Source organism: Lactuca sativa, chromosome 6 (genome assembly GCF_002870075.4).
Source record: "Lactuca sativa cultivar Salinas chromosome 6, Lsat_Salinas_v11, whole genome shotgun sequence".
NCBI classification, from domain to species: domain Eukaryota; kingdom Viridiplantae; phylum Streptophyta; class Magnoliopsida; order Asterales; family Asteraceae; genus Lactuca; species Lactuca sativa.
This window is the reverse complement of record NC_056628.2, coordinates 77,140,787-77,156,798: the sequence shown is the minus strand read 5'-3', so window position 1 is coordinate 77,156,798 and position 16,012 is coordinate 77,140,787. Positions and strand designations below refer to the sequence as shown.

Genomic DNA, 16,012 nt, shown 5'->3' with positions numbered 1-16,012 from the left:
TTAAAAAAGCAAATTTTTAGAACAGAGGTCAAAGCTACTCATTCCAGATCTCTGAAGCTTCTGCCCCACATCCTCATTTACTGATTTACAAACTATTAAAAATTGTATTTTTATTGGTGGGGTATGATTTATTTGACCATTATTGTGTAATGAATTGAAGGGGGATGTATTATTTTATTATATCAGTTTATAATATGGAAACAAGCTGTTCTGTTTTCCTCTTCAGAAAGTTCCCAACTTTTACACTCACTCTCTCTCACTCACTGCTTCGTAAATGTTAAATGTGTCTTTGGATTCTTTCTTAGATTTCGTCTTATTCCTTCTTTCATTTCGTAAAAGTTTCGCAACCTGAAGAACTTCAACACTACAGCTCTCTTTGGTACTTCTATCAAGAACTAGGGTACAGGTATTTCCTCCTTTCGACTTTCTCAAGGGTTTTTCTATCTGGGATTCTCGAATTATGTTATCTTTGGTTTCGCTGAAATCAATGTGGTGTTGTGTGAATCACGATTTGAGCTGAATTGGGTGTTTTGTGTTTTGTGGTAAAGATTGACCTGATCTGGTGAAATTGACTTAGAACCCCAAAAGTCGCTTCCTTTTTGATGTTCGAAGAGCGATTTTAAGTTTTTAACCTAGATGTTCTTCTGTTTTCGATTCGTTTCTCTTAATTTCAACTAAATTGTTGCTTAAAGTTAGCACATTGGACATTGATCTTCAATTGAAGCAATCTGTTGATGTTTCCTCTTATTCAGATGTATATTAGCTACACAGATTTCAAGATTTACATTTACCTACATGGCTACACATGGGTTGTTTGCTTTATTGTTTCCTTATTTTAATGTTTACTTGTTTATGTATTTCCTCACATTGGTCTTTTAAGATGTTCTTTTCTCTGTTTGGTGTGGACCACAATGTTGACAAGGGTGCACCATGGTTCATGGGCTTTTTGGTCTTTTTCTTGCTTATTTGCAAACAGACTGTTTCCATGGCTCGATCCCATAGCCTTATGGTGGAAAAGAAGTAACCTTATTTGTTTATTCAATGCCAATCCCTTAAGTTGAAACACAATGCAAATACCATTCAAACTCTAATTACTACGCCTTTGGTTTGTGGATTCCGGTGGAATCCAATGGAATTGGAATCCGTGATTCCATTCTATGGCCTTTGGTTGCCAAATGGACGGGATTCATTTCTGTTAGATTCCTTCAAATTCCATATTTGATGGATTCATATTCCAATTCCATTCTTTCATTTTTTGTATTTTTAGGGGTGAAAACTAAAGCTCTTGGTGAAGATTGGAGTCAAATCTTCCATTGGAACGATGAGGCTTCAAATGTTGCTTGGATATGTCATGTTTATGTTTGGAAGTTTGTCCATTGCATTAGGTAATGTCAAGTGTCCTCTTGATTCCCTTAAACTTGATTTGCTTTGACTTTTGAGGTCAAAATTGTATTTCAAGAAAATGTGAATAAGTCATGTTCTTGAAATTTCACAGGCGCCTTCGTGGGAATAAACATCGGAACCGATCTTTCCAACCTCCCATCACCGGAGGAAGTGGTGGCAATCCTCAGATCCCATCAAATCACACACATCCGCCTTTTCGATTCCGACAACCACCTACTTAGTGCACTTTCCGACACCGGAATCGAAGTCATGGTAAGTGTAACAAACAACGAAGTCCTCCGCATCGGCCAATCTCCGGCGGCCGCCGCCTCATGGATCAACAAAAACGTAGCGGCATTCGTCCCCTCCACCAACATCACCGCCATTGCAGTCGGTAGTGAAGTCCTCTCCACCATCCCAAATGCCGCCCCGGTTTTACTCCCCGCCATGAACAACCTCCACAAAGCCCTAGTTTCCTCAAACTTAAACTACCAAATCCAAGTTTCCACCCCATTTTCCATGGACATGATCCCGAGGCCATTCCCGCCATCCGCCGCCACTTTCAACACCTCATGGGACTCCACAATTTCCGGTATCCTTCGGTTTTTAAGCACCACAAAATCGGTTTTCATGTTAAACGCGTATCCATACTACGGTTACGTCCAAAGTAATGGAATTTTCCCGATTGAATACGCGCTTTTCAAATCACTTTCACCGGTCAAACAAATAGTTGACCCGAATACACTCTTCCATTACGATAGCATGTTTGATGCTATGGTGGATGCTACTTATAATGCCATGTCAGCATATAATTCCTCGGGGATTATTCCAATTGTTGTGACTGAAACAGGGTGGCCATGGGCGGGTGGTGGTAATGAACGTGATGCCACGGTGGAAAATGCTGAAATTTTTAATAATAATTTGATAAAACGGGTTTTGAACGGGTCGGGCCCGCCTAGTCAGCCGATGATTCCGATGAATACGTATATTTATGAACTGTTTAATGAAGATAATAAACGGGGCCCGGAATCCGAGAAAAGCTACGGGGTGTATTTTAGTAATGGAAGTTCCGTTTATGCCCTTGGGTTGGATATATCGGGGGGAATGACAGTGAATGCTTCTTCGGGTGGATTTTGTGTTGCTAGAAAAGGAGCGGATGTGAGTAGCTTGGAAGACGGTTTGAATTGGGCTTGTGGTCCCGGCCAGGCGAATTGTAGCGCGATTCAATCGGGTCAACCGTGTTATATGCCGGATACGATTGAAAATCATGCTTCGTTTGCTTATAATGATTATTATCAGAGAATGCGGAGTGTTGGTGGGACGTGTGATTTTAGTGGTACAGCTGTAACTACCATGGTTGATCCGAGTATGTGGCTTACTGCACTTTGAAGTGTTTGGTTCTTTCTTTCTTCTTTTATTAAGATTATGGGGCTGTTTGATAGCCTCTTAATGGAACCATTCAGAGGTCGCCTCTGAATCAGTCAGCATTCAGCGCGTTTGATACAGCCTCTGAATGGTGAAGGACCCTGCCTTCTATAACCATTAAGAGGTCGGAATCATTCAGCACTAAATGATTCAGTTTTATCAAACAGCCCCAACATGGAGTTATAGTTTTTTGTTCATTAAGATTGTTGGTGTCCCACATCAACTAGACACAGTCTTAATGTATCTGTATATGTTGGAGTCTATTTCTCCACTCGTTTCTGAACTATATCTTTTTTTTTGTAGGTTATGGATCATGCATATTTACAGGAAGGTAAGATCACTAAGCTCTAAAATATTGACATTCAATGTCCCTTTTTTTTTTTTTTATTAAACTGATAATGTGTAAAATCTGTGTCTTAAACAGTACAAATGCTAGCATTGGTGGATTGGTTCCACCTGCATTTGGGCCAGTGGGGCCTCCTGGAGCAAGCATATCATGGCGTCAACTTCCTCAAATTTGGTGTTTAATTTTGGGCACAGTTGTATTGTCAGTCCTGTAGATTTTTGGCTTTCTTGTATAGCTGATATTCAGGCTCTTAGTGTTTTAATGCAGAGTGTTGAATATGATGAAATTCAACAGGAATTCTAGATTAAATTGGTAAAGGTTTAGTTGTGATTGTCGAATCTTGGGGTTTTTTTTGTTGGTTTGTGTAATGGTAAGTCATTGAGGCTCGTTGTGGGGTTTTGTAGCCTGTAGCGAAGTCATTCTATGGGAGTATGATTGTATGGTGCAAAATGACGATGAAATAGTTAATACTTAATAATGTGCGATTCATTTAACTTCCCAAAATGGCATTTTGAATTGTATTGATTTGGTTGGTTAATGATGTTGTCTTATATAATAATTTAATGGTCTTATATAGCATTTTAGTTTCGAACCTTCGATGCTTTTGGTTTGCATAATATGTTGGTCAAAGGAATTAAAATTTGGAACAAAAATTTAAGAAATAGTATCAAAATAAAAACCATGATTTAAAGAGAAAGTTTGTTGGAACAAAGTTGCAAAACATTCATACTCAGTCGATCATTATTGTACCTTCTCCTAAAATATTTTCTTTTTTTTACTCATACATATATATTTAAAAATTTTGATATACCCAACAGTAAAAATTGAATAGTTTCAAATTTTTATCTATAATTACATATTTACTAACATAAGTATATAATAAATTTCTTAATTTCATTGGTTATAGGGTATTTTGGTCATTTAATAAAGTAAATTACAAATAGTGGTATGTTAGATGACATGTTGGTAGTTGTATTAGATATGAAGGAAATTAATATACTAAATATGCAGTTGTCTCAAAATTAGAGATGAAAGATCTAGGAGCAATTAGATAGATATTTGGCATGAGTTAGTAAGAGATAGAGCCAAATGCACTTTAAAACTTCCACATGATGAGTACATTAGGAAAGTGTATGTAAAAGGCAAAAGTTCACATTTGAGAAGTTAGCATATGCTCATAAGAAAAAATCAGCACAAATAGAAAAAGACAACTGAAAATGGCTAGAGTTCCTTATAATTAAATAGAAATGAGGAAGCTTGATGCATGTTATGGTATACACAAGGCTAAACATTGCTCATGTAGTGAGAGTTGTAAGCAGATTTATGTCAGATGCAAGAAAGAGCTTTGGAAAGTAATCAAGTGGTTGTTACGCTGCTCGAAACATAATTATGATGTTGCTTCATGTTAAGAAGAAAATGGATTATCTTGGAAGGATTCATAGATGCAAATTTGGGTGGATGTTCATATTTAGGGAAGATCACTACATGTTACGTTTTCACTATTATGGGGACAATAATTAGTTGGATGTCCACATTTCAGAAGAGTGTTAATCTTTCAACCATAGTTGCAGAATACATGGCCATTACAAATGCCAACATCGAGCATATATGGTTGATGAAAAGGCGATAGGCTAGAGATAAGGGGAGATTTTGCAGTGTTGGATTTCTAAGAGGTACATTCCTTGGATGGAAGTTCATTTGTCGATAAACTCCAAGCAAGAGATTGTTGAGTTATGGTGGCCGGTTATTTTTGTTAGGGCTTAAGCGTCTCTGACAACGAAAATGGGTTTCATGAACGATACAAATACTAAAGTATGGGGGATACTATGTTTGCTCCCACATTGTTTAGATATAGTTTTATGTCTCTGTCTAACTCTAAATATAAAGTCTCAATGTAATTGTAAACATCTCCATGCTATCCAAGCACTACTAATGATTTTTTGTGTTTCACTCAATAAAAAGAGTTAAAGCACTAAAAATAAACGAAAAAGAAACATGAAAAACAAATTATGGCTAATAAATTTTGTAAGTTCTTGCTAAAAGGCTTCTCGATGCTATGGTAACAACTAACAAAACTAAGAGTACGTCGAAAACAACTTAAGCTAAATGTATTATATGTTAGTCCAAAAAAAATGATATGTGGTCATTTTTGGAGTGTACATAAGCTAAAAGTATTTTATGTTGGCGAGAATTATTGTTTCAAGCATGCAAGACAACTAGCATGGTCATGTCTTCGAGGTTGATTAAAGAAGGTGTGGGGTGTGGAGAATTTCAAGCAAGAATATTAAGGATAAAGAAAAAGAAAACTGTTTTAAAAAGGTATATAGGGAAATAATGAAGGATCCATATGCTTAATAATCATTTTAGAATGATATTACCATTAACATATGATCATATTGTTGGATTAGTGTCTAAGTCCATAACTACATTGGTATGTACTTGACCCGATGGTGCATGGTCTTTTTGGGTTGCCTTCACCAAAGCAACTTGATAGGATGAATTATGGAGAGAAAGGATTAATTATGATTTATTAATATATTATAACAATAATATATTGAAGGAGAAATCATATTGTTTAATTAATATTATTCAAGAACTAATAAGAATTAACTTTGTGACTAAAAGAGATTAATTAAACTTAAGGGACTGGAATTATAATTATAAGATAATTGCAATTGGGCCATGGATTGCCTTATATTATAAGGTTGGACGAATTCTATGGGGAAACCCATTAGAAATCGTCCAAGGCCTTTAAGGAAAGGAGTCCATGGGTTGCTTAGGGCTTAAGCATCCAAATTAGGGTTTCCTTGTTAGATAACCCTAATAGCCTCACTATATATAGAACCCTTATGCTCCAAAAACGTGGTGAACTTGTTCTCTAGGGTTTCCACACGTTTTTGAGAGCCTCCTTCTCTTCTCCTCTTCATCCTCTTGCTCTTGGTGTTTGTGAAACATTAGAGGAGTGACATTTGTGACTCTAAGCTTTCTAAAGTCAATACAAGGAGGAATTGAGATTGTTATTGCTACATAACAATCAAGGTATGATCTAAACCCTAATTCATATGTTATATTGATTATCATATTCTAGATCTAAGGTTTATAGTATTGGATGAATTGCATGTACAATAGAGAAGCCTAGATCCAAGAATTAGGGTTTGTATGAGCACATAGGATGTTCTTATGACCAAAACCCATCAGTGGTATCAGAGCCTTGATTGGTTTCTATTGTATTGATGCCTTGTATGTTTGTTCAAGTTAAAAAATTCGATTTTTGTGAAACTGCCTGATGAACTCGGCGAGTAGGCCCCTACTCGGCGAGTCTATATGGGTACTCGGCGAGTTCGAGCATCAGAAAGAGGGGATTTCGGGATTTCTTGCTGTTTTTCTCATGGATAATTGCCTTATCTGTTTTAGATCATTAAAATCGGATTTTATTCATATTTTTGAGTATATCCTTGATTAAACAAAAGATATTACCAAATGATTAGATAATAACTTCCTTATATTATTAAAGTTGATTATTTGTATTAATTGGGTAACTTATTTTGCAATAAATTGAAATTAGGTCAAATATAGATAATGACAAAATTAATTGTTTAATTTATATTATTAGTTATTTGATCCTTGTGTTATGAAAAATTTCAAATCTTCCCCTTTAGGTTTTATAGTTTAAATTTGAACTCAAAAGTTTAGTTTTGAAATTTAAATAGTTGAAACCTTAATGTTTTGAAAAGGTTTCAAAACTTGCCCTCAAGTTTTGGAATTTAAATTTTGATTAAAAGTTTAATTTTGATGTATATTTAAATTCTAAACCTAAATGTTTTGAAATGTTTTAAAACTTGCCCTCAAGTTTTGGAATTTAAAAGTTGATTAAAAGTTTAATCTAGGAATGTTAAATTCTAAAACCCTAGTATTGTTTTGAAAAGTTCAAATCACACCCTTATGGTTTTATTAATTAATTAAGGTGTATAATTAAAAGAGGTTTAATAAATCCATAAAAAGTTTTGGTTTACAATTTAATTAAATTAAAAGTATAATTGTTAAATTTGATAACCTAGTATTTTAAAAGTGTAAAATACACCCTATACTATATATAACATTAAAAGTCTAACTTTATATATATGTATGAGTAAAAGTCAGTCTTACCGTTAGTAGGCCTCATTCACGAAGCTGGTCTATAAGGGGTGTTTAACAAAATTGCATATAAAATGACGATTGAATGGGTATCCACTGTTACCCACCGCACTCTTGACTAGCGGAGGGTCGTTAGCCAAACGGGTAGGATAGGACAAAACCTTCCATTATAAGTATAATGAAGTACAAAAGTAACTAAATGTTTTACAAATTCCCAATCTTAGTTACTTAGGCAAAGTGAATTGATGCAATTCCATGAAATTACACTTTGTGCCCTTGCGAAGACGTTAGTGGAGCGTGTGTGGTTTACCGGCACACAGCAAAGGTAGCAAAGGGTGACTCAATGTTTGTCATAGTTCGGTGGAGCGTGTGTGGTTTACCGGCACATCGAATAGGTGACTGTAACATGTGAGGGCACCATGTAAGTTTGCATGGTTATTCACACCCGCTTTGTGATCCTCGGCATCCCAGTCACAAACTAGAGGGGCATATCGAGATTTAAACATGCCATTGAAATGTTCAATGAATCTCAAAGGATCTAGGAGTTTTCATAGATTTAAAACTTAAATTTCTTTTTCGTTTTTTAATGGTGGAAATTAGTGAATCGTCATTCACTTACCTTCAAATATTCTGCAACTAGATTACGACATCCCTTTTCTAGGTTGTAGCGTATTGTGTTGGGTCCTAGCCTTAATATCTCATTTGGGTGATTTATTAAGGACTCAATCAATCAACTAACTTGAATTCGTTTTCTCCTGTTTTGTAGATGTCAAAGGACGACAACTATGGTCTTCCCAAATCCTGTGGAACAAGCATTCCACATGAAGATGATATTCCACGATTCGATCGAGGAACAAGAGATCATGCTTCACTTCCTCCACCTCCTCCAATTATTCTCCCTAACCCACAAGTTCGAAGGCTTGAAAAGTTCAAGCTCACTCAAGCCCTTTTGACAAGTAAACATAAAGAAGGGAAGTCGGTGTGTGCACACGTCCTAGGGATGAAGTCACACATTGATAGGTTAAGAATGTTGGGATCCGTTGTCTGTGAGGAGATGGCTGTTGATTGGGTTCTTCAGTCACTTCCTAACTTGTATAGTGAGTTCGTAAGAGAGTACTATATGATAAACCGCGGCGTGACCCTTATAGATCTCACCTATATGCTTATTGCTGCTGAATTAGCAATGGTTTGGCGCAATAGAAAAGCAAAGTTGATTGGTGAATCTGCCTTCAAGATCTCTATGGGTATAGGCAATGGCAACGAAAGACATGCCATGATCGAAAAGTTTGATCATAAGAGAAAGGCAAAGTCTGAAGTAGTTCCATGTGCTATTCTAAAAGAGTCAATTTGCTTTTATTGCCAAGAGAATGGGCATTGGAGACGAAGCTGCCCTAATTACCTAAGAGATCTAAGAGATGGGAGAGTCAAAACGTATGGCTCTGCTTTAGGTAAAAATCCATTGACTAACTCTTTTAAGCTTCTATTCTAGATTCTTAATACATAATGTGATAAGATTACAATTGATGTTTTGTAGGATCGAAGAAAAGAGAGGAAGCTTAAGGGAAGAAGTGAGCAGAATCTAACCGTGAAGAAATGGATTTCGATCGCATTACTTGTAGATTAGATTCTTAAGCTACTATTTAGAGTTAGAATTAGATTGCTAAGAAATATGTATTAGCATAGATTTTCAATGAATTGCATTTTAAGGACAAATTTTTTCCGCAATAAAATAAATTTTGATTTTATATTATTTATTTATCCTTGCAATGGCGTGTATGAAAAATTGATGTTTGAATGTTTTTATTATTAGCAATAATGGATTTGATTCTTAATTATGGAAATGTCGAAATTTTACCAAACAGGGAGAGTTTCTCATCGCCCAAGTTTCAATTGGACAGAAACTTGGAATCATGCAAATTGGTTGCACGATGAATGAGAACATTTCATATTTGGAAATTAGACTAATTCATTGACAAAGTGTCAAGTGAAGGACTAGGAAATCGAGTACACAAAGTTGCGTGTTGATCAAGTCCACCATAAGAGTAACAAAGATATTCGTAATGATTTACTAAAGGTTTAGTAAATATGATTATACTTATAAGATTAAGTGTAATTCTGAATTGATTAAAAAAGTTTAAATCAATAGCAGAATTAATAAGAAGAATCAAGTAGGCAGAAAGATAAAAGTTTTTCTATTCTAAGAAGAAGGGAGAGTACCTTTTATGCTTTATGATAGGTCTTAATGATTAAGAACCATATCTCAATTGATCCTCTAAGTGAGTCTTAGTACAATTGTATGTCTAAGAAGAGGAATCAAGAATTGAAGAAATGGTTAAATCAAGAAGTCAATCATACTTCGTTCCAAAACAAGTCTTAGAATTAAGATTGTAAAATTGAGTGATAAGTATTAAGAAGGTTTATAACATTCATCAAATGTGGAAGGTTGTGATGTCTTGGATAAGACAAAGACCAACTAGGACCAATTTATGAAGTGTTTTGATAAAAACTACACTAACTCTTGAATATTTGTTTGTCAAGAAATGTTTATTGACAAGAGAATCTTATATGTCAAGGAGTCAGTGGGATTCCTAATGGTCTTGAAAGGTTTCAAGAACAAATCAAAATAGACCTTATCGATCATCACTAGCACACGAGTTGAGGTTTACAACCTATCGTGTTGACACTATTTTGTTTCTGTGCCATTGCAATTGAGTTAATTATGCATGTAAGTTCTATTAGTTCTCATTTGAACGCATAAAAGGCAGGCACCTTAATCAATGAAAAGTACATTGATAGGAAAAAGGTGAGCTGCTTAACTACTTGGAAGACATGGTGGGAAGCTGTGTTACCATAAGGCAAGAAATCAAGATAGAGAAAGTTCGGTCCATATGAGTTTGGATTTGTCGTAAACTTTGGTTTTGACAAATTCACATGGATAGGAACACATACACCATTAAAATCTAAGTGTCATAAGATTCCTTCCTTCATGAAAATGACTGTGAGGAAATACTTTCACTAAGAGAGATTTTAAGAAGATAGTAATTGTGAAATTGAATTCTCGAATTCGATTATGGTTACGGTATCCCTTTCCATGATTCGAATTGTGAGATTTGGCAATTAGTCTGAATTGTTTAGACACACATATGAGCTATCTAAGGCAAAGGTGTATAAGCTTAGATAAAGGATTATCAAAGCATTAGGTATTGGAAACATGAACTTAAGAAATTCAATAAGTATTGTTTTTCTGGAAGTTAAGCTGGTTTCTGAATACATGTCAAAGCTAGTGGGAGCATAAGTGTTATGTTTATAATAATCATCATGATAGTGGGAGCATAAATGTTATGATTGTATGATTATTATGGAAAATATTGCAAGGTAGCAATATTAATTATAGAAAACAAGAGTCTTACTTTGCAAACTTGTAAGGATTGAATAGTTGTTTTGCTAAAATTAAGGGAGAGAATATTATGCTTCATTTCAAATCTAAAGGATTAGGTTGTGGAATGTTAATAAATTTAGTCAAGGATCAATAGTGTGTTCTCGAATTTCGACTATGATTACGACATTCCTCTTCATAGTTCGAATTTTGAGAACGTAGCACATAAAAATATTATGGCAAAAGATTGATAAAGTATCAAATCTTTATGTAAGACATTATGCATCGTGTCCCATATGCTTCAGGTATAGGATCGATTGCAAATGCTATAATATTTTACCATTCTAAAATTTTCCAAATGTCTAGCGCATTTAGAGGGAAAAAGACAAGAATCGGTTTTTGACTAAGATAATTAAACAACTATCAAAGGACAATCCAAGTTCGCCAAGGATTGGTCGCTTGTGAGTAGTTGGAAGTATAGTATTGGATGGACCATATCGACATTATTATGAATAGATAAGATTCTATTAAGAATGAGTTGTCATATGGTAAGTATGGAAAGGTTTCCATATTGGAAGTTGGATATTAAGAATCTATGTCTAGATTAGAAACTTTTATGCAAAAGGATGTTCAAAGGAATGTACTTTGAGTGAGAGACATCACGTCTAAGGAATTGTATTGTAACAATCTCCGATAGAGAACTTTGTAATTTCATTGGCAATAGTCATTGTGACTTTTGTGCTATGACATTACGAAATGATCATTGCATAAAATGTTAGAATCTAGCAAATTCTATAAGTGGCAAGAATTTGATATTCTTACACTTGTGAAAAGGATTAGGAGTTGTGAAATGAGTATGAGTGGAAATGTGTCCATTTGATCTATTTCACAAAGTAAGAACCATAGGTAAACATTGTGTGCATGCTAGGAGCATGGGAAAAGTGTAGTAATAATTCAAGTAAGAAGTTGATTACCCGAAACAACAAATAATGAGTAATCGATATGGTGATAAATAAAAAGGTGTTTTATTTATACTCAAAGGTTTGAGGCCATATGGGATTAGTATTATTCTTGTGTTTCACTTTGCATGTTTTGACTTCCTGAATAATTTAATTGGTTAAGAACAGTCAAATTATTCAAACGGGCCACAGTCGTTCATATGTTGGAAGTAGATATGAAAGAAGACTATCGTGAATTGGTGTGTGGATTGTCTGAAGAGTATTAGACATAAGCAAATGTTTGCTGCAACGTTCATGAGTGCTTATGAATATGATTTGAGCATTGGATTAAACCCACATTCACTTGGATCACTCCATGAATTGTATCACGAGTGATTGGTGAGACGATAACATCTTATATTCTTGAAACCGAGATGTGTGAGTTGTATCTTGCAAATCGGTTGCACATTGATAATATGTAAACGCACCAGTAACTTGGTGTTATAAAACATATTGTTGTGCGTGATTCGGTGAGTGAGTGCAAGCGAGCATTGAATCAAAGTTTATCCGTTCCTTTTATCCAAAGTAGGATAAAAGCGATATCTTTGGGCCCCTCGATGATTTAGTGATGACAAACGTAAATGCTCGGCCGGGCTAGGGCTAATTTGGTTTGTTCAATTAGTCAGTTGTCATAAATCGAAAGTCGAGAAATAGTACAGAGAGAATGATTAGAAATCATGTCTTATACGATATCTAGAATGGAGGAATATATGGTCCCTTATCTAAAGGACACGCATATCTGATAGGATCAGAGTTAACAGCGGCTTTAGAAAGCTACGATTGCAGATCAGGATCTGAAGTCATACGCAGAATAGTTGTTAGACTTATCCAAGTGGGAGACTGTTGGATTAGTGTCTAAGTCCATAACTATTTTGGTATGTACTTGACCCGATGGTGCATGGTCCTTTTGGGTTGCCTTCACCAAAGCAACTTGATAGGATGAATTATGGAGAGAAAGGATTAAATATGATTTATTAATATATTATGAGAATAATATATTGAAGGAGAAATCATATTGTTTAATTAATATTAGTCAAGAATTAATAAGAATTAACTTTGTGACTAAAAGAGATTAATTAAACTTAAGGGACTGGAATTGTAATTATAAGATAATTGCAATTGGGCCATGGATTGCCTTATATTATAAGGTTGGACGAATTCTATGGGGAAACCCATTAGAAATCGTCCAAGGCCTTTAAGGAAAGGAGTCCATGGGTTGCTTAGGGCTTAAGCATCCAAATTAGGGTTTCCTTGTTAGATAACCCTAATAGCCTCACTATATATAGAACCCTTATGCTCCAAAAACGTAGTGAACTTGTTCTCTAGGGTTTCCACACGTTTTTGAGAGCCTCCTTCTCTTCTCATCTTCATCCTCTTGCTCTTGGTGTTTGTGAACTATTAGAGGAGTGACATTTGTGACTCTAAGCTTTCTAAAGTCAATACAAGGAGGAATTGAGATTGTTATTACTACATAACAATCAAGGTATGATCTAAACCCTAATTCATATGTTATATTGATTATCATATTCTAGATCTAGGGTTTATAGTCTTGGATGAATTGCATGTACAATAGAGAAACCTAGATCCAAGCATTAGGGTTTGTATGAGCACATAGGATGTTCTTATGACCAAAACCCATCACATATAGGGTCACACCAATAACAAGTAAGCACATAATGAATATTTATAAGAATATGATTCTTGATAAGTATTAATAATTCTTGTAATTAATTGAAAATTAATATTTTATGAAAATAATAATTTTCAGAGTTAGTATCAAAATAATATCATAAGATATTATTTATAATGTCATATACATCTTTTTGGACTTAAAGGGTTTTGGTATAAAAATATGTACATAACATGTGTTAATAGCAAAAGAGTGTTAAACATTTTTTTCTTTCTTCTTCTTTCTTGCAAAAGGTGAGACGAGGCTTCATGGGGAACAAGAATTTGTCCTTCTTGTTTATTTTATTAAGCATGACATGCTTTAGAAGCATAGATTGTTATAAAATATGTACATCTTTACGGAAGGTTTTCAAGCCCCTTCCTTTCTTTTTAGTGAAATGGTCACTTTCCCTATCCTTTTCCTCTTTCTCTCTAAGTGTTAGAATAGAGCATGGTTGCAGAAATCAGGATTAATCGTGGATTAATCGTTTGGCATTCTCCAATCGTCGAGGATTAGGGCATTAATCGGAAATTTAGGATTAATCGGATTTGGCGGGATTAATCGGTCAACAAAAGTCAAAAAAAATTCAAAAATTCAAAAAACCTTCTTTTTTTTTTTTACTCCAAAATTTTCAAATTTTCAAATTTTCAAAATTTCAAATATTATACCAAAATGTTCATATTTTCGTATTTCTAAATTTCCAAATTACAATTTTTCTTATTTTCTAATTTTGAAGCACTTGTTTTTCTTAAGATCTATTTATATTTAATTAATTTTAATATTTTATTAATAATTTATGGTCCCCGATTAATCCTCGATTAATCCCCGCCAAGACCGATTAATCCCTTAACACCAGTCCACCGTCGAGCTACTGTCAAACGATTTTTACAACCTTGGAATAGAGAAAAGGAGCATGATACTTACACTCTCGTTTAATATAAAATAGGTTATGTGCTTAATGGCTTAAGAGCTTCCATATTGCAAGTTATGAAACTTACATCCAATGTCTTAATTACTTGTTGGTGGATACCTTTAGATGAACTTTCTTTTGTGTTCTTGCCATCTCCATCAGCTTCTAACCTACCAAGAGGATTCAACGTCTTTAAGTGTTGTTATTTCTTCAACCTCCTATGGTTGTGATCAATCTTTCATGTTCACGCAGAATGATCATTGGTTGGTATAAAATAGTTTTATGTTATTCAAATTTGTTTTGCTTCCTTTGCCTATTTTGTCGTGTTTTTGAAACCAAAATTTTGAATAAAACCCAACAAATAGATGTAGCATTTGTCAATTTTACATTCATGTGAAATGCACGTGAAGTCATGATGGCACTTAACGAGTCATTTTGATGTCCGTTAAAGTTGGGGATGAAGCTTTCAACGAAATGAAAAGTTAGACATGTTTATATAATAAGTGGAACAATTCGACTAAATTCATAAACTTTTACGTTTTTTCAAAACCTTTAATATACCACAAATACCATTTCTTTTACTTAACTCTGATAAATAATGAAAACAAGGACCATATATGTACATTACTTTAGTCTAATAAATACCACTATACCAGAACAAATGTGTAACACCTATAAAATTTGAGCCAATTTAAAACATTTTACTTCATTCAAAAACCATTAAGTTCATACATCTTGTTTTCAAAATAGTTTAAACATCAGAGTATTCCCCTGAACCATATCACATAAATCATAAAACATGAGGAGCGGTACGATCACGCCTTCACCTTGCCACGATCTACTGAAGTACCTGAAACAAAACACTGAACTGTAAGCCCGAAAGCTTAGTGAGTTACCCTCAAAATACCAACCACATACAACCATAATCATATCGTATCATATCACAATACAGAACAACCATGTCTCTCAAGTCTGCAGTGTGACTGGTTCGCTCTCAACAGGCCTTCAGTCCACCTGGTCCACTCTCTGAGTCTGCAGTATAACTGGACCGCCCGCACTGGGCCTTCAGTCTATCTGGATCTATCTGAGCCTTTGTTATGACTGGACCACCGTACGGGCCTACAATCTATCCGGACCACTTGTAGGGTATGTTGGTCTTCAGCACAAAGCAGGACCGCCTCAACCCAAACATCAAGCAAATAACCATGTGTACATATAACAGGTAATCACATAACAGTCCATAGGCAAACAAAATGATCTAGCAGATCATAAAGCATAGTATCATCCTAACCAAGATACCGACCTAACCAGTCACTAACATAGCATCATCCTATATACCAGGATACCGACCTAAACCAGGTCACTAACATAACATCATCCTATATACCAGGATACGACCTAAACCAGGTCACTAACATAATACTGTCCTAATTACCAGAACACCGATCCAACAGATCAATAAGCACATCAACAGTACAAGTACAGATATCAGATATAGCTATCTCACAGATCATCGATCATAGCAATCTCTCATGACTAAAGCATCGACCTAACAAGGTCACTAACATACCAATCCTAACGGATCATACTAGCATAACGACATACCGTCTATTCTGATACCAATCTAACAGATCATAACCACATGTAGCATATTGTAACCAAGATAACAACTAAAAGGGTCGGCCTTGGTGCCTTAGACCCTATTGATATAATGAGGATAACTCACCTGCAATTGCCGACTGAAAAGATAAGACCAAGCTGCTCCAACCAC

The 16,012-nt window shown here is 35.0% G+C and overlaps 1 protein-coding gene across 1 annotated transcript; it reads left to right on the top strand.

Annotated features, from left to right (window-relative positions):
- The first annotated feature begins 207 nt into the window (after positions 1-207).
- Positions 208-3,648, top strand: LOC111890159 (glucan endo-1,3-beta-glucosidase 4). Its single transcript, XM_023886315.3, has 5 exons — positions 208-406; positions 1,268-1,385; positions 1,496-2,749; positions 3,112-3,139; positions 3,233-3,648. Exons 2-5 carry the CDS (start codon positions 1,322-1,324, stop codon positions 3,366-3,368), a joined length of 1,482 nt encoding a protein of 493 aa, XP_023742083.1. The 5' UTR covers positions 208-406; positions 1,268-1,321; the 3' UTR covers positions 3,369-3,648.
- Positions 3,649-16,012: the final 12,364 nt, after the last annotated feature.